The 21940-nt window shown below is 43.5% G+C and overlaps 2 protein-coding genes across 6 annotated transcripts in view; both read left to right on the forward strand.

Annotated features, from left to right (window-relative positions):
* The window catches only part of sbno1 (strawberry notch homolog 1), a 65951-nt gene extending 59238 nt beyond the window's left edge, over positions 1–6713 (forward strand). For all 4 annotated transcript variants that reach the window (XM_084325403.1, XM_084325405.1, XM_084325406.1 and 1 more), the window contains 3 exons: positions 1961–2037; positions 4278–4471; positions 4880–6713. In XM_084325403.1, coding sequence (XP_084181529.1) covers positions 1961–2037; positions 4278–4471; positions 4880–5037 — 429 coding nt within the window. In that variant the 3' untranslated portion in view covers positions 5038–6713. The remainder of the gene's footprint in view (positions 1–1960; positions 2038–4277; positions 4472–4879) is intronic.
* Positions 6714–7674: 961 nt separating this feature from the next.
* cdk2ap1 (cyclin dependent kinase 2 associated protein 1) lies at positions 7675–17202 on the forward strand. Of its 2 annotated transcripts, none has more exons than XM_084325411.1 (4): positions 7675–7846; positions 10982–11085; positions 13371–13500; positions 16570–17202. In XM_084325411.1, the coding sequence occupies exons 1-4, from the start codon at positions 7819–7821 to the stop codon at positions 16635–16637; spliced, it is 330 nt and encodes a 109-aa protein (XP_084181537.1). In that variant the 5' UTR covers positions 7675–7818; the 3' UTR covers positions 16638–17202. The 2 variants fall into 2 exon arrangements, with proteins under 2 accessions (XP_084181537.1, XP_084181536.1); XM_084325410.1 differs by lacking the exon at positions 7675–7846 and adding an exon at positions 8487–8660.
* The last annotated feature ends 4738 nt before the right edge of the window (positions 17203–21940 follow it).

The following is a 21940-nucleotide window of genomic DNA, read 5'->3' on the forward strand; positions in this document are numbered from 1 at the left end:
GTCTCCTCCTGAACAGTATGAAGTGCCTGGCTAATAAAGAGGGTCTCCTGAACAGTATGAGGTGCCTGGCTAATAAAGAGGGTCTCCTCCTGAACAGTATGAGGTGCCTGGCTAATAAAGAGAGTCTCTTCCTGAACAGTATGAGGCGCCTGGCTAATAAAGAAGGTCTCCTCCTGAACAGTATGAGGTGCCTGGCTAATAAAGAGGGTCTCCTCCTGAACAGTATGAGGTGCCTGGCTAATAAAGAGGGTCTCCTCCTGAACAGTATGAAGTGCCTGGCTAATAAAGAGGGTCTCCTCCTGAACAGTATGAGGTGCCTGGCTAATAAAGAGGGTCTCCTCCTGAACAGTATGAGGTGCCTGGCTAATAAAGAGGGTCTCCTCCTGAACAGTATGAGGCGCCTGGCTAATAAAGAGGGTCTCTCTTCCTGAACAGTATGAAGTGCCTGGCTAATAAAGAGGGTCTCCTCCTGAACAGTATGAGGTGCCTGGCTAATAAAGAGGGTCTCCTCCTGAACAGTATGAGGCGCCTGGCTAATAAAGAGGGTCTCTTCCTGAACAGTATGAGGCGCCTGGCTAATAACGAGGGTCTCTTCCTGAACAGTATGAGGCGCCTGGCTAATAAAGAGGGTCTCTCTTCCTGAACAGTATGAGGTGCCTGGCTAATAAAGAGGGTCTCTTCCTGAACAGTATGAGGCGCCTGGCTAATAAAGAGGGTCTCTCTTCCTGAACAGTATGAGGCGCCTGGCTAATAAAGAGGGTCTCTTCCTGAACAGTATGAGGCGCCTGGCTAATAAAGAGGGTCTCTCTTCCTGAACAGTATGAGGTGCCTGGCTAATAAAGAGGGTCTCCTCCTGAACAGTATGAGGTGCCTGGCTAATAAAGAGGGTCTCTTCCTGAACAGTATGAGGTGCCTGGCTAATAAAGAGGGTCTCTTCCTGAACAGTATGAGGTGCCTGGCTAATAAAGAGGGTCTCCTCCTGAACAGTATGAGGCGCCTGGCTAATAAAGAGGGTCTCTTCCTGAACAGTATGAGGTGCCTGGCTAATAAAGAGGGTCTCCTCCTGAACAGTATGAGGTGCCTGGCTAATAAAGAGGGTCTCCTCCTGAACAGTATGAGGCGCCTGGCTAATAAAGAGGGTCTCCTCCTGAACAGTATGAGGCGCCTGGCTAATAAAGAGGGTCTCTTCCTGAACAGTATGAGGTGCCTGGCTAATAAAGAGGGTCTCTCTTCCTGAACAGTATGAGGCGCCTGGCTAATAAAGAGGGTCTCCTCCTGAACAGTATGAGGCGCCTGGCTAATAAAGAGGGTCTCCTCCTGAACAGTATGAAGTGCCTGGCTAATAAAGAGGGTCTCCTCCTGAACAGTATGAGGCGCCTGGACAGTATGAGGCGCCTGGCTAATAAAGAGTCTCCTGAACAGTATGAGGCGCCTGGCTAATAAAGAGGGTCTCTCTTCCTGAACAGTATGAGGCGCCTGGCTAATAAAGAGGGTCTCCTCCTGAACAGTATGAGGCGCCTGGCTAATAAAGAGAGTCTCCTCCTGAACAGTGAGGCGCCTGGCTAATAAAGAGGGTCTCCTCCTGAACAGTATGAGGCGCCTGGCTAATAAAGAGGGTCTCCTCCTGAACAGTATGAGGTGCCTGGCTAATAAAGAGGGTCTCTCTTCCTGAACAGTATGAGGCGCCTGGCTAATAAAGAGGGTCTCTCTTCCTGAACAGTATGAGGCGCCTGGCTAATAAAGTGCAAAAGGCCAGCATGTTACATGTTTATAATCATGCAAGTGTTCACTCTGTGGTGTAACACCACATAAAGCAGTAATAGCGGATATATTGGTTCCTCTAATATTTTCGATGTTACAACATATTTGTCTCAGGATCCTTGTCTATTCTTTGTCTCTCAGCAATATTGAATGTAAAGTTAATGTTTTTAAATGCACGGTTTCTTTGTTCTCTTGACAGGTCTTATCAGACGATGCCAAGCAGCACTGGATCGACCAGTACAAGTCTTCTGCAAAGATCTGTTCCCATGCGTACTGGTATGTACAGTACACTCCACACATCCACTTAGTGAGAGTGATGAGTTAGTAGGACTGTCGATCGTTAAAAGATGTTATTACATGGCGTTTTCTCACATTCGCCGAAATGCTTGATTGTGATTGGTCAATAGCCCCTGACAGCGGTGAATTATTTTTCGATAACTGACCGCTGCCATGGGCAATGCGCAATAATGACCGCTGTTTGCAGCTGGAGCAATCAAGCCCGCTGACACACACTGCATCAGTGCAATCAGTCCACACACCTGCCGGCTGCCGGCGATAATAATCACTTTATTTGGGCTGACAGCGGACGGAGCCACAGAACAACTGCGTCTGCATTTGATCTCGTCTTGTCGATGGTGTAAAATGAATTAGGTATATTGTTAGTAAGTTAGCCATGTAATAAGCGGGATAATGTATAGCTATACTCGGTCATTGTTGCAAAATAATTGACTTTTACTACGTTTAGAACACCTCGGCGAGGCGCCTCGGTATTCTAAACTCTGTGTCAGTCAATTATTTTGCGACAATGACCTCGTAGCTATACATTATCCCTTACTTAACGCGTTAATGGCATGATAGGCTTCCATTAACACGTATAAAATAAATAAAAAGGCATCGGTATGGGGTTGCGGCATTTTGTGAATAAATTTGTTCTCTGATGTGATCTTTGTTGGCAGACTGCTCCATCGGACAGTGCTACCTAACGTGAGCGTGATTAGCGAGTAGCAGAGCAATTTCAAAGGTACTCACAGTTGCACAAGGGTCTTGGACAGGGAACGGCAATGGTTTGACCGCTTGAAAGCTTGGCGTTGCTAATAAACATTTTAAATTTGTATATAAACGTGTAAACATCACCGAGACAGCAGTGCGCCTCTTACTATCTGCAGATATACCCTACTCCTCATTGCGGTGTTCGGGGGAGAGCAGCCATACGTTCTTTGCCGTTTACACGTTTATAAAAATTATAAAAAATGTTTATTAGCAATGCCGAGCTTTCAAACCATTGCCGCTCTCTGTCCAAGACCCTCGTGCAACTGTGAGTACCTTTGAAATTTCTCTGCGATACTTGTAACGAACGTTTCGCGTCGGACCAGTTCTTCAGAGTTAAAATAGGGTGGTTTCCTATGGGGGAGCAAGGGACTGGATTCACTCGGCCAAACTTTGTTGGCGTGCATCATGGTCACGACAGGGGCTAGATTAGTGAGTTTACGATAGCTCGACCTCTGACCTTAATACATGTTGCTTCACTGGGAATGACTGTTCATCACTGCATCCTTTATACAACTTGGTTTAATCTGAAAGTCAGTTAGAAAACGTTGTATTATAAACTTTATTTAGCACCTTTCATACAAGAATTGCAGAACGCAAGTTCTTCACAGCAGTAATGTAGATGTATAATAGGGATAGAATTAGCATAGAATTGGCATAAATATAGACGGGCATAAAATGAGCAGAGAATTTACTAAATAAAAGCAATGCATACAGTGCAGACATAAAATAGACAGAATAAAAGCAATGCAATAAAATATATCCTTTACAGTACAATAATCATAAAAATAGACTGTGCAATAGTGAAAAGAATGAAAAACCCATACTCCCGGTTTGCATGTTAGGAGTTAAAGGATCAATACGCAGCTACTTTTTTGCATCATTTTAGATTTCTTATTATATCTCGATAGTACTATAAAAAAAAAGTTTGACACCCAAATAAAATTTGATCCTTCCGGTAAGGGGTAGGAGATAAAATCAAATGATTGGAACGAGCGAGCTGTCTATCAAACCCTCTAGTGACATGCGTGCGTGTTACAGTATGTGCGTAATGGTTGCATGCGTACACAAAGGCCTGCTGCTAACTCATAGCTGCCCGCTAGCTACCTAGTGGGGGCGTGGCTTTGGAGGCATCCTGGTGAGTTCTGATTGGGAAGGGCGTTGTCAAAATCAGTTTATGATTTAGAAAAGATTCTGCCCAAAAATCAACGTGTGTTAAGGTTTGAACAAATTAACTTGTTAATATTGACAGCCCTATGAGTTAATGATATATTTGACAGAAATTTGTATTTAAACATAACTGTCATGTTGACCAGTTAGCATATTTGTGTGTGTAACTATGTTACTGACCCTTAGCTGCCAGAGTTGTACCCTTCCTGCTGACTTGTTGTACAGACCTTGTAAGTCTCTTTTGGACGAAAGCGTTCAGCTAAATGTAAACGTGACGGCACGTCTTTCTGCCCCCCCAGGCGTGGTAACTGTAAGAAGGCGTCCGTGGGCCTGCAGTGCGAGATCGGTCTGCGGTGCCGGACGTACTACGTCCTCTGTGGCTCCGTGCTCAGCGTGTGGACGAAGGTGGAGGGCGTCCTCGCCTCCGTCAGCGGGACCAACGTCAAGATGCAGATCGTTCGCCTCAGAACGGAAGACGGACAGAGGATAGTCGGTAGGTTGCAGGAGGATGGATGACCTGGAATATTTGAATACACGGAAGTATATATGGTGTTAGACTTTCTCAATGTTACCCTAATTGCCAGTTAGGATACCTTGATTCAAATTCTTTATTGCCGATATTTATTGTAACATAATATAACCAATATACAGACCCTCATCTGCACACTTGTTTACAGTTTATTTTCCTCATATTTTTATATTCAGAGTTGATTATATTGTTTACACCGTTTATTTCTCTCATATTTTTACATTAAGATCTAATCTTGATCATCTTTCTTCTATTACCTGTACTTCCCCTCCCCCATGCTCCCATGACGCCCAAATTCTCCCCAAGCGGATCAATAAAGGAACATCTTCTCTTGCCTCACGTCTTCCTCACAATGTGTTTTTATCTCCACAGGCCTGATCATTCCAGCAAACTGCGTTTCCCCGCTGACCAACATCCTGTCGTCCTCGGACCAGTGCCAGCAGCTGGCCGTTGCGGAGCAGCAGAAGTGGCAGCAACTCCACCCCCAGAGCCTCACCAACCAGGGCCTCAGCCACACGCCCAACACATAGTAGCGCATGGGGCCCGCTCAGTAGTACTACGGGTTTAACACCGAAACCTCCACGCCCCCCACCCCCCCCGAGTTCCGACCCGAAAGGGATTCGACTCGAATCGATCTCCCGTCTTTGCACCGCGAGCTCCGGGACCACGACCCCCCACGCACCCCCCCCCCCCCCCCCCCCCCCCCCCCCAATCGCTCCTGCGGGTCGGAGGTGCCACGCCAAGCGGTGGTACTCTCAAGACGTAAAAGCAGCGGTAGTACGAGAGGAACGGTTTCGGGGCTTTTTGCTCGTGGGATCCCCCTGAGACTCTCGTTTTCTACCAAGAGGAGTTCGACCGGGAGGCTTGTAGTCCTCTGACATTCAGAGTGAATGAATGTGTAAGATGACGCTGCATTGATCAAGGGGCGGGAGGGGGGGGGGAGTTGACGCAAGTTGAAACTGAGAAAGCACGACGGTATCACCTGAGGCTGTTCCGTTACCGTGCGTTTCCCCCACCCTGCTCTAAGCTGTATTTAAACGCCCTGGGCTTTCCCTACTGACCTCCCAAGACTTCCTTCTCCCAGTGAAGGCTTTTGTGTTGTAATGGACACGGGACAGTGCTCAGCGGTCAGTTAAACTACACGCAACCCTTTTTCGTAAAAGAAAATAATAAAACAATAAAAAAAGAACAAACTAAAAGACATTTACAAAATGTCTTGATGCATGACCCTAGCCCAAACGCTTTCTTTATACATCTGCTCTGAAAGAAATGTCACCCCCTGTATTCCCCCCCCCTCATTCTGCCGGCGCTTTTGTCCGGTCGTGTTTAAATCTTTTATCCATGCAGTACGTCGTCAACGCATCTCTTGTGACTCCTCTGGTTTCCCCCGAGCGGAGCTCTGAACACGGTGGTCCTGATCCGATCGGAGAGCTTGTATTTACACACCCGTTCAGTTGAGCGTCGTCGCCTCCTAAAGTTCCGCGCCGAGGTCCGGCGATGTGAGCTGACGGGTCGGCGGCGGAAGAAGCTAGTTGCAGATTTTTTTTTTTTTTTACACCCTTAACCTGTGGACAAGTTTCTCTGCTGTTTTCCCCTGAAGTGTACACATCCTCCTGGCTTACATTTAAAACGGGCAGGACAAACCTGCCACTGTATAATACCAAGTGATGTGCAATTTGTACCCTCGGGGAGAGAGCGAGAAGGAGGGAGAGAGAGAGAGAGAGAGAGAGAGAGAGAGAGGATGAAATTCTAAATTCGGCAACGCATACCCAGATGTTGAAAGATGGAAGGAAAATCTTGAAAATAAATTATTTCCATTCGCTGAAAGGGTGAGGAGGCGTAAACCAAGTCTAACTTAACTGGAATGTCCACCGTATACTTTAGGCACTGTCTGGTGTTTTTTTGTTTTTGACAACTTATGTACATGGGCTGCTGACTTTATATGAAAGAAAAAAGAAGCTTTTATTTGTTTAGAGTGCTGTAAAAGATGTTCTGACGGGTGGGCCGTTTCTCCTCTGCTATGCCAACGTGTATAGAGTCGTAACTCGACACTCGAGTAGTTTTTAAATTTAGAAGTTGAAACACTTGAAGGATGTCCTTTTCATTGTTGCACGAGTTGCACTACTGAGTTGTACAAAGATCTGCATTACATTATTTGAATGAGTGCAAGGATTCTACCTCTTGCATATGACCAATAAATCTTAGGACAATGTTCTGTCGTGTCGATTCTGTTTTTGTTTCCGAACAATGAATTTATCGTGAACCTTGGATACGTTTCACTTGTTTTGATCGAAAACCGCTATTGATGAGGCAAATGTGGATAAATGATGCGCGGTAGAAACGCTCAAAGGAACGTCGCCAACACACGAGATGTTCAGGTGACTTCAGTCTTTCACCTTGTAGAAGAAACCTTGTTCCTGACATAAATAAAGCAAGTCATGGAAATCTCCATGGTCTAATGAACTGTCTCGATGAGTTTGCCACAGTAGCTTCCCGTCTGATGTGCAAATTCACCTAAAACATTTTCTTGTCTTCCTAATTCCTATTGTTATGAGTGAGGTATAATAATGCATGTATCCCGTGTGTGTGCCGCTCCAATTGCATGGCCAGTTCCTTGCATGCCGATTAAAGCCTCTCGTAAAGAGGTCCTGCATTATTATATTATTAAATGCTTGAACCTCATACTTCACTGTTTCATTTGATATATGGCATGTCATTATGCATTAAGATTTAGGGCTTGAAAAGTAAGCGGTAAATGTATCTTGCCTGCTCTCATTTGCTTGCACCCCCCCCCCCCCCACACACACACAATTGAGTCCCCAGGAACTAATGTATAATTACGGATGGCTTCATTCTCATGTAAATGTCTATGCCGGTTGGGGGAGGGGTGGTTGTTAAAACAAGACAAAGGGCCCCATATTTGGATGTTGAACCTGGCCCCTGACCCTTCAGGCCTCCTATGATCTATTTGGGGTCCTAGCTGTACTCTACTCGGCCAACAGGTCATGACGCTGGGAGCCACCATTGGGCTACTGGCCCCTAATAATGGCCGAGTGTCCACCAATGGTCAAGGCGACCATAGTTCCTCTAAACCCCCCCCCCTTATAGCCGGTGGTGACGGGTGGTCCCACTGGTCCCTCCGAGCCTCAGTCGGACTCGAACCCACACAGCTGTATGGCAGGAGGACCGGAGCCCTCGCCACCACGTGCCTACAAACAAGTCCACCGTTTGTTTATTATTTTGCACGAATATAAACTTTAAATGTAACAAGTCTAGTAGGTTTGATCCTAAAGTCCTGTGTGGAGGAAACGATGGATACGACCCCCCAGACAAAGACAGGTATTTTGTTTTATTACTAGTTTCTCGTCAAACGTGTTTTTTTTTTTAAATAATAATCCGTCAGTTCACTGACCAAACAAAAGCAGTATGTAATGTATTACTACTACTGCAACCACTGTACTTTATATATATCACTGGTTTACACCGACCCCACACGAGTTCTGCTTTTAATGCGACCCAAAAAAAAGTAGGGACATGCATTGCTATTCCTAGCACTATTTGGGCAACTTTACACAATTGTCTATGGAACACCTTAGTAAGGTTTTATAAAAAAAATGCATTGTTTTATATTTCTAATCAAGTACTTAAAAGCCTCAGCATGCTGAAAAAACAAACATTAAAAGTCTGAAGTGAAGTGAGTGGAACTATCGTTTTTGCTTTTGTGTGTCAAAGTTAGTGCTCAGCTGGTTGTAAAGTCTTATTACAATTGAATTAGGTTTTTCTCGTAAAATGTTTAATTTGGTTTAAAACACGCGAATTTAATCTAAATATACATCGAAACAATCTGTCGAAATCCCCCTTGATTTATTATGTAAATCGCGTTATAATCATTTATTTTTTTTATTTTTTCTGACATAAAACCATAACCTCCTAATGGACATGATGATGGAGAACACACAGTGCGGGTGTCAATACAGACTGACGGCCATATTTGCCGGCGCCGCTGTTGTAAACAAAAAGAAGTGAGAGACAGTCAGACAAGACGCTTCAGTGGATTTCGGGTCATTTTTATTTCTTTAATTTACGATGTCTCTGGGAATGTCCTATAAACCAAACGTCCACCAGCACGTCCCGGGAACTTCGGGGAACCCGGGTAAGCGAAAAAAACGCGGCGAAAATCCAACTATCCGTCCGTTAGATCGAGTGTTTTGAACCGCGGGGTCTCGCGGAGAGCGAGAGAGAATACCTGAGGAGGAGAAAGAGACCGTGTGTAGTTTTTTTTGTGTCCAGTTATATATGTAGGGTCAGATCCTGGGAGCGCGGCTCATTCACATCCGCCATTATTACTAATGTACAGAAGAGCTCCCCTCGTCGGGCACCGGGAGACCCGGGACGTGGGGGTTTATTAAGTACGAGGTATATCGACCGCGCGACACGGTCCCGTCGTTCGCCCGTTGTGTCCCCGGTCCCGGAGCGCGAGGCGCCGTTACATCAAAAAAAATGTATCACTTTGGCTTCTTGAGTGTGTTCCGTTTCCTCCATGATGCTCCCCGAGCCTCGCGCCCAGCCAGCCGCTGATTGATCTGCCGCCGCTGCTGCTGGGTGTGTGTTTTTTTATGACTCTGCGAGGACACCTCGCGGTGACGGGGCATATTGCAGACAAAACAGCAGACAGCAGACAAAACACTGTTAGTCAGAAGGTGGAAGTTTTTATTTATTTATATATATAAACATAAAGTACGTTTTCCATCCTTCAAAAACTAGTTGGGACTAATTTCGTGCCGGGTATATGATTGATTGATTGATTGATTGATTGAAAATGTTATTAACAGATTGCAGATTGTTATGGGGATGCAGACCAGAGAAAGACTGTCGTCTTGTTTACATCAGGGTCCCCCATGTTCAATTCATCATTGGGGACCAGGTTTCCATGATGCCAGTTACCCAGGTGGGGTATCTCCCAGGCCTTTCTGTGTGGAGTTTGCATGTTCTCCCCGTGCTCGCAAGGGTTTCCCCCCCGATAAGATAAACCCAATGGAAAAACATGCACAACAACAAGATCGCTAACGCTGTGGCGTCCTTGACGAAGACGGACAGGAGCACTTGGATTGGTCCCCTGGCGCGGCTCACGTTGACGCCTGTCTGCTCCCGGCTGCCCTTGGGGGGGAAGGACGACGGGATGGGTTAATCGCAGATACGAATTGCATGCATGCATCGCATGTGTGCCAATTGATGACCTCGGAGCAGGTCCTAAATTATTATATAGATAGACAGTACTGCGACATCTATACATTTATGACATACCAAATTTACAAATATAGTACCGTTGATACAAAAAGTAAAAAAAAATTGTATATACGTTTGACGAAGAAACTGTACATTGGATGAGGTGGGGGGGGGGGGTACCTCTACTGCTCCTTCCTTGTGTATACTTTTCTCATATTTTTATATTTTATTACACTGAGTCAGATGGTTGTATGTGTTTTAAATATATACATTTTTTTTTAACAAAGTACTTTTTCATCCTTCAAAAACTTGTTCAGGACTATTTTCGTGCCGGGTATAGGATACCTCTGTGTATGTATATATACTGCTCCTTCTTCTTGTGTATACTTTTCTCATATTTTTATATTTTAGAATGAATTATTATTGTTTACACATTTTTCTTATTATATTCAGATCTATTTAGGTCAGTAGGTTGTGTACGAGGTTTCAACATAAAGTACTTAACTTTTTTGACGCTTCAAAAACTTGTTTGGACTATTTTCGTGCCGGTTATGGACCGGCTACCACCATGTGTATACTGCACCTTGTGTTTACTGTTTCTTTTTCGCATGTTTTTATATTTAGAGTTAATTATAGTATTTACAATTGACAAAACACAAGTCAGTAGGTACTGGTTTCAAGTTTCAACATAGCTTTTTTTCTTTTTTTTTTTTTTTTTTGTTACAAAAGAAAACATGTTCAAAACTTGTTCAGCCTGTTATCGGATCAGTTAGGGAACCTTGTGTTGATGGACAGAGGATAGTCGGTAGGTTGCAGGACCGATGACCTGGACAATTTGAATACACAGGTGTATATATGCTGTTAGACTTTCGCAATTTTACCCTAATTGCCAGTTAGGGCACATTGTTTATACTGTTACGCCTACTCATAGTATATATTCAGATTAAAATTCTTTATTGCCTATATTTATGGTAACATATAAAATAACTGATGGGGCATACAGACCCTCATCTGAACCTTTGTCTACACTCTATATATAGCACCTTGTGTGTACTGTTTACTTTCCTTGTATTTCTATATTCAGAGTTAATTACATTGTTTACACTGTTTATTTTTTCTCATATTTTTATAATCAGTTAATTACATTGTTTACACTGTTTATTTTGCCATGACGCCCACATTTCCCCCAAGGGAATCAATAAAGGAATATCTTATCTCATCTTGACCCCAAGTCTGTTTATCTTTCAGTGGTTGGAAATATCCAGTCTCCCTCCGCAGCCAACTTGGCCACATTACAATCGTACAGACCTCTGGTGAATGACTATGGGCCGCCCTCGCTGGGATTCTCACAGGTAACTAACTAGCGTTTATTTTATTTTTACTTTCACCCTTGTTTATCCATGGTAGATTTGTGAGCATGTATGCTTTTCTTTAGCTACTAGCAGTAGCTGCACAGTACAAACACGTTATACTGTTGGCCACTGAGCTGCTCTACTGGAACAGTTTAAACTCTGAAGGCAACCAAGGTTTCCCCCATTTACCGCCACGTCAAGTGTGAACGAAATGAGCATACAAGCATATAAAATCACACAGCATATAAAATCATAACAATAAGACAACAAGACGAGGCAAAAAGCAAGGTAAGAAATAAATTAAAACATGTACAACTTGATTGACAAAGGTTGGAGATCAAGGTTTTAAACTCTGCAACAGAGGGGAGAATCTCAAGCTTTTAGGACTGTTGGAGTTCATTCCATGAGCTAGAGGGGCATCATAGCAAAAAGCAGATTCACCCTGTTCAGAGCAAACTGGACCTTAAGGACCTGGCAGTCACTAGAACAGGTTCCACCGGTTCCAATAATCATGTAGTATAATTAGTTCAAGGGAACTTCAACAGTAGTTTTCTTGACAGGGGAGAGTGGCATTCTTCCACACTGGGGATTTGAACCAATGACCCTTTGGTGACGACAAGTGAGCTTCTCTGTCCTCTATGTGTCACCACAGTGTACCTGACATGACATGACATACTGACAACAGGAGTATTAACCTCCTCCACTCACTGTACTCGCCAGTTAATCTGTAAAATAGAGTTCATCCATCTTTTTAACTAAATATCCACGATTCAAGTTTATAGTGTAGATTTAGAGTAATTAGTGATTTATGCAAATTACATGAAAATAGATTCAAATTTGTTCGTCATCATTACAGCACAAGTACAGTACAACCAGAAGAAGTATGTATCCAACCAGAGTGCAAATATAACAGTAACGTGCAATAGTAATATACAATGTACAGGTGATTCAACTCTAAGCTATTTTTGGAGGAAATAAAACAAAATAATACTATTCTGGAGAGATTATACACCGTAGTAACAACAACAATTATAATAAATGTGATTCATATAGCGCTTTACTAGAACACAAAGTTGCTTTACATTAACCTTTTCACTGCCACACTACCAAATGGTTAACCCTTTCACTGTGCGGTCTCGACTCCCGGAGTCAGCATTGCCTTGGCTTGGGCTGATTGTCATACTAACTCGTTTGGCTGGGTTACGGGGAGGGCAAGTCATGGGTGGGAATCTGGCGTTGTGGACAGCCAGGTCAGGTCTGGGCGCCTGCTCAGCGGAGGCAGGAATTGATGAAGGCAGCGTGACCTGGAGAAGAGACAGGTCTTGAGGCAGGATTGGAAAACTGCGATGGACTCGTGAGTCTCTAATGTCTTGGGGGAGAGAGTTCCAGAGCCTGGGAGCTGCTCTGGAGAATCTTTGGCAAATTGTTTGTTGTTTGTCCGCTAACCTTGTGCATGGTTGCCTATACTCAAATATATACTTACCTACTGCTTTCACTGTCTACAACTGTCCTACACTGTAATCATAATAATCACAACTACCTACCTCATACTATCTACCCATATAACTCTGTATGATAGCATGTACAATAGTGCTGTATATACCGTATATATACATTTATATTTTTTGCATATATATATATATTAGTGCTGTCAATAGATTAAAAAAAGATTAACTAATTAATCTCACAATTTTCTGTAATTAATCTAGATTAAAAATAGCATTTTTCTATTTAAGACCGAAGCTTGTAACAGATATTTACTTGAGTAAAATCATGGAATTAATGTAAAATCAACACAAAGAAAGTATATTTAGATTCAAAGACTATTTTAATAGCTTTCTTTGAATACAGTTTCTCTCCTGTGAAATACAAATGTTCAACAAAACCATCAACATTGACTCAGCTACCTCTTTCTTATATCCGAACAAGCAAATATACTGCTGAAAGTTCAGAACGTTGAAGATTTTTCACTCCATAGATTAATCTAGATTAATTTATTTTAATGCTTTAAATAATTTAAATTAATCTCCAAAGTTAAAGCATTAATTTTGACAGCCCTATATATATATATATATATATATATATATATATATATATATCCTGCATATAACCCATATAACTATGTATGTATGATAGCATGTACATTGTATTATACTATCACACTTTACTGTTACATTTGCACTCTGGTTAGATGCCAACAACCTTCTTGTCGTCGTACTGTACTTGTGCTGTATGATGACAATACATTTGATTGTAATCTAATGTAATCATTGTGTTGGTGCCAGGTCTCCAGTGGTGGCAGCCAAGTGCCACAGAGCAAATATGCAGAGCTGCTGGCCATCATCGAGGAGCTGGGCAAGGAGATCCGGCCGACATACGCTGGGAGTAAGAGCGCCATGGAGAGACTGAAGCGAGGTACCGGAAACCAGATCTCCTTTTTACAACAAGCCACAGGCAACGCATTGATCTAATAAGCTAGTAAAACACACCGTTGAATTAGGTATGTCTTCTTTTGTTAAAATAAGTGTTAAATAGCTCTACACTCTGGGGCGGCCGGGTAGCGCAGCGGACTAAGCGTCTGTCTACCACCACAGAGACAGTGGGATCGAATCCAGCTGTGGTGCTTCCGGGTTGGCCGACCGTCCATAGTGACACAATTGGCAGTGTTAGCGGGTGGGAAACCCCGGCGAGGGTGGGTCCTGGTCGTTGTAAACAGCGACTCCTACAGTTCGGTCGGGGCGCCTGCACAGCAAGGGAAGGATCTGGGAGAGGTAGTGTGATCCTTCCACACGTTACACTCTCCCAGTGAGAGTCCGCGCTGCCAGGTGAAAAAAAGCGGTGGGCTGGCTAGGCTACACATGTGTCGGAGGAAGCGTGTGATAGTCTCTGCCCTCCCAGACCGACGGTAGGGGGTAGAGTACGCAACGCCAGGAAGGGGATTGGGAATTGGCATAACGACTAACATTGGGATAAGAGAAAAACAGTAAAAGAAGGGGGGAAAAGATATAAAAAAAAAAATAGCTCTACACTCTGTCTCTGACAGCCATCACTGATATAGTGTTTGGTCAGTAACATGGGTATCCCAGTCCCTCTGCTCTGTAGTAAAATTCCATTCCAACAATGATGTAGTATAATTAGTTCAAGGGAACTTCAACAGTAGTTTTCTTGACAGGGGAGAGTGGCATTCTTCCACCCTGGGGATTTATTTTGAACCAATGACCTTTTGGTCACAAGTGAGCTTCTCTATCCTCTATGTCACCACAGTCTACCTGAGATGACATACTGACAACAGTATAAGTGTTATAAAGTTATAAGTGTTAAATAGCTCTACACTCCGACAGCCATCACTGATATAGAGTGTCTGGTCAGTAACATGGGTCTCCCAGTCCCTCCTGCTCTGCAGTAAACACAAAATAAATGTTCTGGTATCCCGTTCCCACTTTATCCAATCAGCAGAAAGAACCCTAGATGTTTTTTTTTACTTATACATCTAATTTAATCATTTATAATTATAATTAATCATTTAAAAATAAATCTTGCCATGCCAAATTTGCTTACTGCAGTGGTAGATTACTTTACTTGTTTCAAGCACATCTTTGCTTTCAAAACTAGTTTTTATTTCTTATTTTTGTCAGACCATTTTTGCAGTGTGGAGTTCTCTCTCCTGATTGGTGGGGACGGGATACCAGGAAATTTATTTACCAGGAAATGTTTACTGCTGAGCAGTACTGACCAGACACTCTATATCAGTGATGGCCTGTCGTAATGTAGAATTATAATTTTAACATGTAGACCACTTATTTTAACAAATAAATACCATTGATTTTATAACTGATTTGATGATCATGAAACATGTGAAATCCCCTCTACACAAAGTTGTGATTGTTATTATTGTAGAATATCTACTTTCCAAAATAATAGATTGTCCAAACGTCGGGTTCCAATACGATGTCCTTTATATAGAAACTTTCGGCGCATGTTACATTGCAGTTCTTGTCATCAGTTCATTCACAAAAAACGCTCGCTCCAGTCGGCAACTTAATCACTATAAATGGACACAGCTGGTTGCGTAAAGATTTTCCCTAACGCACTTTCAGTTCCGCGTTCGGGTTCCGCAATCTGATTGGCCACTGACGTTTCTCTCTGCGCCAATCGCGTTACGCCTAGTTCTCGCCTAGTTATGCCTCTAACAGCCTGCTAACTAGCTAACGCCTAGTTCTATCACTGGTTAAGCTTGGCGACTCTTTCGAAGTTGGTTAAGGTTAGAGTTTGGAATCAGGGCTGGTGGTCTATCGCCCTGCTCTAAACCAAACTTTAACCTTAACCAACTTCGAAAGGGGGGTCAGGTGGCGTAGCGGAGATTGCGTTCGTCACCAACACCGGAGACGCTGGATTCGCCTGTTCAAATCCAGCTCCCGGCGTTGCTATCAGCTTGGCTGGCCTCTCACTAATACAATTGGCAGTATTAGAGGATGGGAAAGCTGAAGGGTGGGTCCTGGGCATTGTGGACAGCGACCCCTACAGTTCGGTCGGGGCGCCTGCTCAGCTAAGGTAGGAACTAGGGAGAGATAGTGCGGCCTCCCACACGCTACACTCTCCCCGGTGAGAACCTGCGCGGCCAGGCTGGCCTGCCGGCAGGCTGCACATGCGTCGGAGGAAAGCATGTGACAGTCTCCGGTCTCTCGGACCAACAGTAGGGGAAAGTACGCAACAACCAGGAAGGGTGGGATGGGAGAAAAATCGGGAAAAAGAGGGGAAGAAATATAAAAAAAAAAAAAAACGTCGAAAGAGTCGCCAAGCTTAACCAGTGATAGAACTAGGCGTAACGCGATTGGCGCTGAGAGAAACGTCAGTGGCCAATCAGATCGCGGAACCCGAACGCGGAACTGAAAGTGCGTTAGGGAAAATCTTTGCGCCAGCTGGTTACTAGGTGCAAGGCATTCTGGGACTTGTATTTTTTTTATTTTTTTACTCACATTTTTTTTTGCACTTTTTTTAACATCAAAGACAATACAGTTACTGACAATTATACAAAAATAATATCAAAAAACAAATAAAAGGGGGACAAAAATAAATAAAAAGGAGTGACATGGGTTCATCGGTCCATACATTGTTTATTTACATTTCAATTTATTTTCTTGTTTCTTTTTCATTCTTCTGTGATGTCGTTTCCTTTCTTCCTATATTCCTCCCACTTTTCCCATTTTGACTCCAATTTCTCCTCTTGTAGCCTCAGCTACAAGTGATTCTCTCCATTTCCTCTATCCCCTCTATTGGGACTTGTATTTCTACCAACTAATGTGGCGACTAATGTAAATAATAGTATCTCTTGGCTTTAATAAACAAACACTCTTCCAACCTTGCTTTCAAATGTAAACAATAATCTATATGAACATATATGAAATATAACTCATTAATCATGTAACCTGGCCTATTAAGTTACAACAATTATCATTGTGTAACTATTCTGTTCCGTCTCCGAAGGTATAATCCACGCCCGGGGGTTGGTACGCGAGTGCTTGGCAGAGACTGAGAGGAACGCCAGGTCCTAGCCACGCCCCCTCGTCTTCGTCTCCACAAGAACCAACCGCGTGTGTTTCTCATTAATAGAAAAAATTAAAACTGTTGCATGGTATTTCCTTCCAGAGGAGGAAGTGAAACAAACAAGGGATTGGGAGAAAAGAAATATGTTGAAAACACAAGATAATTTGTGACTTGACTGGTGAGTGTTAGGGAGCGTCATTGTGTGGATTATTGGGATTCAAATGAGAGGAAAACACAAGGTCTTTTTATTTCCTTTGTGCCCCACTTTGGGGTTAGTTTTGACTTCATATTTAAAGTGATTTTATGCATGCGAGGGGCCCCCTGGGGGTCTCTGGTTTAACTGTAGACACTGCATGGCTTGTACAGGACTAGACTAGGAGGAGAGGAACTCTTTTTGATAGAATTTGGTCTGTTTTTCAGACCCTTATAACACACATGACCGTAAAGGACAGAGATGTGCCAAACACATTGGTTCATTCATGTTGAGGTTGTCTTTTTGGTATAAAAATGAAAATGCTGTTACTTGCATCTTTGTATGTATTTATTACTAAGTGTAATAAATTGTATTTTCAATACGGTCGTCACTGTGTTTCATTCATGTGAGTTTGTAGCGTTTAACATCTAGATTTCGATTAGATTCAAATCTATTGGAGGCAGGGCTGGGTTATCTTCACAGGACTATTAAATTGCTTCTATTGTATACCCGTGATATTTGTATTACTGACCGAGCTCAGTAGACATTTTCAGAAATCGTTGTTTTTAGATTAGATTCAAATGTATTGTCATACAACACAAGTACAGTACTACGAAAATACATCTGGCATCCAACCAGAGTGCAAATTTAACAGTATAGTAATATACAATGTACAGGTGATTAAACTGGGTATAAAACATAAATTACTACTACTGAGTAATAGTGCTAATCAGTTGTATGTACAGAGTTGTAGTATAATATATATGTACAGTGATACAGGTATAAAGACACTATGGTAGTAAGTCATACTGGCCAGCAGCGTAACTAGTAAGAGTAGGTAAGGGATATGTACAGATATAGATATAGTATCTACAGATATGTAAAAAGGATTATATGCCGGTATGTACAGACAGATGTGTATATACATTTTTATATACAGCATTGTACATGCTGTCATACAGAGTTATATAATAATAATAATAGATCAAATTTCTATAGCGCCTTTCATGAAACCCAAGGTCGCTTCACAATCACAAAAAAATAGGGCTAGGGAAGAAAGGGGGGGATGAGGGCAGGTAAGGGATAATGAACCTAATCTAATTTAAACTCACTAATGGGGAGAGAGTTCCAGAGGGCAGGGGACGCCACGCTGAAGGCTCTGTCACCGAAAGTCCGCAACCTGGTGCGAGGGATGGAGAGGAGACCCAGATCAGAGGAAGACTAGTATGAGGTAGGTAGTTGTGATTATTATGATTACAGTGTAGAGCAGTTGTAGACAGTGAAAGAAAGCAGTAGATGGGTATACATTGAGTATAGGGCCAGGAAACAGAGTTCAAGGTCTGTACAGTATGGGTAACAGAGCCTAGCATTATAGACAATGGAGTTCAGAGTGTATATGGTATTTGTTTATTATCATCCGTGAACATCAAATATTATCATTCTTTGGTCACGGTCAAGCACCTGAATTGATACATTGTAACAAAAGTTGCCTCGTCGCTCGAAGGAGGGGGGGTGTCAACTTTGCCTGTTTCCACGACGACAGCCAGTCAACGCATAAGCACAATTGGAGGTGGGCTTCCCTCTCCAGGACGCCTATTCTTTATTCCCAGCGGAAGAGTGCTGCCGAGTGCTTCCGCGTTTTCCCTGATTGGCTGCGACACGCCCCGCGGCCCACTCTGCCGCGGAGCGGAGCGGCAGAGCTTGCGGCATTATGTAGCCGTAATCCCCGATGTTTTTCATTCGACGCTTAGCTCAACTGGTATGCCGCCGTGCTGTGGAGCCTGCGGTGCGGTTGGTCACAAGTTTGAATCACTTCAATTTTTTTTTCATCTCTCGCTATAAACGTGCATTATAAACGTGCATTCTTCCGCTGGTTAAGTTTAGGCATTCTTTCGGAGTTGGTTAAGGTTAGGGTTAAGTTAAGGTTAGGCATTATTTCGGAGTTGGTTAAGGTTAGGGTTAAGTTAAGGTTAGGGAGGGTTAAGGTTAGGCATTCTTTCGGAGTTGGTTAGGGTTAAGTTAAGGTTAGGCATTATTTCGGAGTTGGTTAAGGTTAAGGTTAGGGTTAAGTTAAGGTTAGGGAGGGTTAAGGTTAGGCATTATTTCGGAGTTGGTTAAGGTTAGGGTTTGTCACAGAGAATGCCTGTCTGTCTTTCTTGACGTGGAGGATGCAGCCTATTTCCGCACTGCCGCTCTCTCGCGCTGCCGCGGTCAGGTCAAACGCGACGCACTCTTCCGCTGGGAATAAGCTACACGCCTCCAGGACATTCACAACAAGCGTTGCAGGGGCAAGGCTAAGAGAATAATCAAAGACTCTAGTCACCCAAACAACTGCCTCTGAACTGCTGCGGTCAGGCAAGCGATACCGGAGTCTCATGGCCAGCACAGAGCTTCTATCCCCAGGCCATCAGGATGCTCAACCCATCAACACTCACAGCACACACATCCACACACACACACTCACCGTAACACCCACTCTACTCACTTTAGACACTTTAACACACTTTATATTTATTAGCAAAGAGATTGCACTACAATTCATACCTCATTGCACCTTACCCTAAGTTGTACCTCATCCCATTTCTGCATTGTACCTCACTGTTACTCTTTTTTACTCTGTATTATATTGTATATTGAGTAACTGAACACTTTTTGTTTACGTATTTTTGACTTTTTCTGTTTTTATACTTTTTATTTATTTTTATCTAGCACAATCCCAGAAGCTCATAAAAAAAAGCATTTCATGGAAAAATATTCTGTATTTTACTATGACAACTAATAAACTAATAAATATGACAAGTAAGACACACACTTTATATTTATTGGTAAAGAGATTTGCACTACAACTCATACCTCATTGCACCTTACCCTAAGTTGTACCTCATCCCATTTCTGCATTGTACTGTATATTGTATTGTAACTCAGTTACTTTTCCCCCCTACTCTGCATTGTATATTGTATATATGTTGGACACTTTTGTTTACACATGGTCACGTACTTTTGACTTTCTATTTTATACGTATCTATTTTTATCTAGCACACTCTCAGGAGCAAAACAGAAAAAAGCATTTCATATAAAAGTATTCTGTATTTTTGTATGACAACTGAATGAATGAATGAAAACTTTATTTAACAGATTGCAGAATGGGTTCTGCAATCTGTTAATACAATTTTCAATCAATCAATCAATCAGTCGCGTGGTGCACGCCTCCCGCGTCGCCTCGAATCCAACCAAAGCGGAAAAGATAGCTTGCCGCCCGCGAGCCGCCCGCGAGCCGCCCGCGAGGCGCGCGCCCGCTTGCGGCCAGTGTGCACAGTAGCGTCCGTTAACATGGGAGCGGAAGTGAAGCGGCAGTCGCCCGTCCGTCCGTCCGTCCGTGTTCATTCGCGTTGGGTGTGCCGGGGGCAAGTCCCCCTCTGTGAGACACGCTTCGCCTCCTGTGGCCTGAGCTTCTCGATCACTCACGCCCCGAACTCACTGCTCACGAACGAATTTCACGTGCGGCTCCCTCGTGAGATCGCGCGCCTGGTCAGGCACACTGGACCTACGACTTGAGCGTGCGGAAGCGCACCGAGGAAGGCATATTTACATTGGGACAGCTGTAAATGCCTAGTCTATATGCGAAGTCAGTCATTTTAGAATGATGATCAGTGTGACTGTACTCCTGAAAGAGCAGCGTGTAGCCCCAGCAGCAGCAAGAGCTTATTATTATTATTATTATTATTATTATTATTATTATTATTATTATGCAACATTGTAATAGTTATAGGTATAAACAAACATACAGACAAACATTCAAGGCGTTTATTTGCAGATACAGACACAGCTGGTTGAACAACATCTATATCTGTGGTAATAATGCAGATATTCAATTGTATTTCTGTGACAATGCGCGTGGCGCGCCGCCTCAAATAGGATCGAGGCGAAAAAATAGCTTGCCGCTCGCCAGCCACTCGGGAGGCGCGCTCCCGCTCGCGGCCAGTGTGCCTACTATCGTCCGTTAACATGGGAGCGGAAGTGAAGAGGCAGCCGCCCGTCCGTCCGTCCGTGTTCGTTCGTGAGCAGTGAGTTCGGGCCGTCACCCCCCCCCTTCTCTAACTCTCTTACTTGATCACCCACAACCCCCTTCTCTAACTCACTTACTACTTCCTGCCATACCAACCCCTTCATACCCATGTGTTGTACTGCTGCTTTAACTATTAACTTGATCCTTTCTGTTCTACCGCTAACCATCGCTGTTGCATTCACTACTCCTGCCACAAAGGCCACTATATTCAACTTCTCCCCCCACACCCTGACTTTCTCCTCCTGTACTTCCTCTACTGACAAATGCTCTTTTCTAAAACCCTGTTCCCTATTTTGCTTTCCCTGATCCTCCTTCACTACCCTCACTGCCAAATGCCCTTCTCTAACCCCCTGTACCTTATCTTGCTTTCCCTGTCCTACCTTCCTAGCTGCCTCTGCATATGATATCCTACCTTCCCTTCTCACCTGCTGGACCTCTACCTCTCGTTTCATCGCCTCACAACCCCAATATGCTACACTATGCTTCCCACCACAACTACAACACCTCGGCTCCACTCCCTGGTCACAATCCCCATACTCATGCTCCCCACTACATCTAGCACATCTCTGCCCCTTCCTACATGACTTAGCTATATGCCCAAACTCCTGGCACCTGTAACACCTCAACGGTTTCGGCACAAACTCCCTAACCATATATGCCATATTATATACCCTAACAATACCTCTTTCGGACTAATCTCATCTTCAAACTGAATTATCGTCCCTGTCTCCTCCTTCTCTGCACCTCTCTTCATCCTTTCTACACTCTTAACTTTCCCAACATGTTAGTTACTCCTCAAATCTCCTAACAGCTGCTCTATACTAACCTTGATTGGAATTCCACTAATTACCCCCTTGCAACCACCATCCCTTTTTTCTCCCCTACTCTCACTACTCTACAGACATTCACTTTGCCAATGCTCTTCATTTCCCTTGCCTTCTCTACCTGCACTACACTGACACACCCTATAAACAAGTTCCCATTCCCCAACACCTTTGCGTACCTTACCTCTCCTAACTGTGCTCTAATGAGTTTTGACAGCTGTCTCGAC

The sequence above is a fragment of the Notolepis coatsorum genome (genome assembly GCF_963971535.1).
Source record: "Notolepis coatsorum genome assembly, chromosome: 11".
NCBI classification, from domain to species: domain Eukaryota; kingdom Metazoa; phylum Chordata; class Actinopteri; order Aulopiformes; family Paralepididae; genus Notolepis; species Notolepis coatsorum.

Excerpts from the sequence above, each read along its gene's own strand:
- cdk2ap1 (XM_084325410.1), top strand. The coding sequence starts at position 8,594 with ATGTCTCTGGGAATGTCCTATAAACCAAACGTCCACCAGCACGTCCCG. Across the intron at positions 11,086-13,370 it reads CCTCGCTGGGATTCTCACAG|GTCTCCAGTGGTGGCAGCCA; the intron begins GTAACTAACTAG and ends TGTTGGTGCCAG. Across the intron at positions 13,501-16,569 it reads CATGGAGAGACTGAAGCGAG|GTATAATCCACGCCCGGGGG; the intron begins GTACCGGAAACC and ends CCGTCTCCGAAG.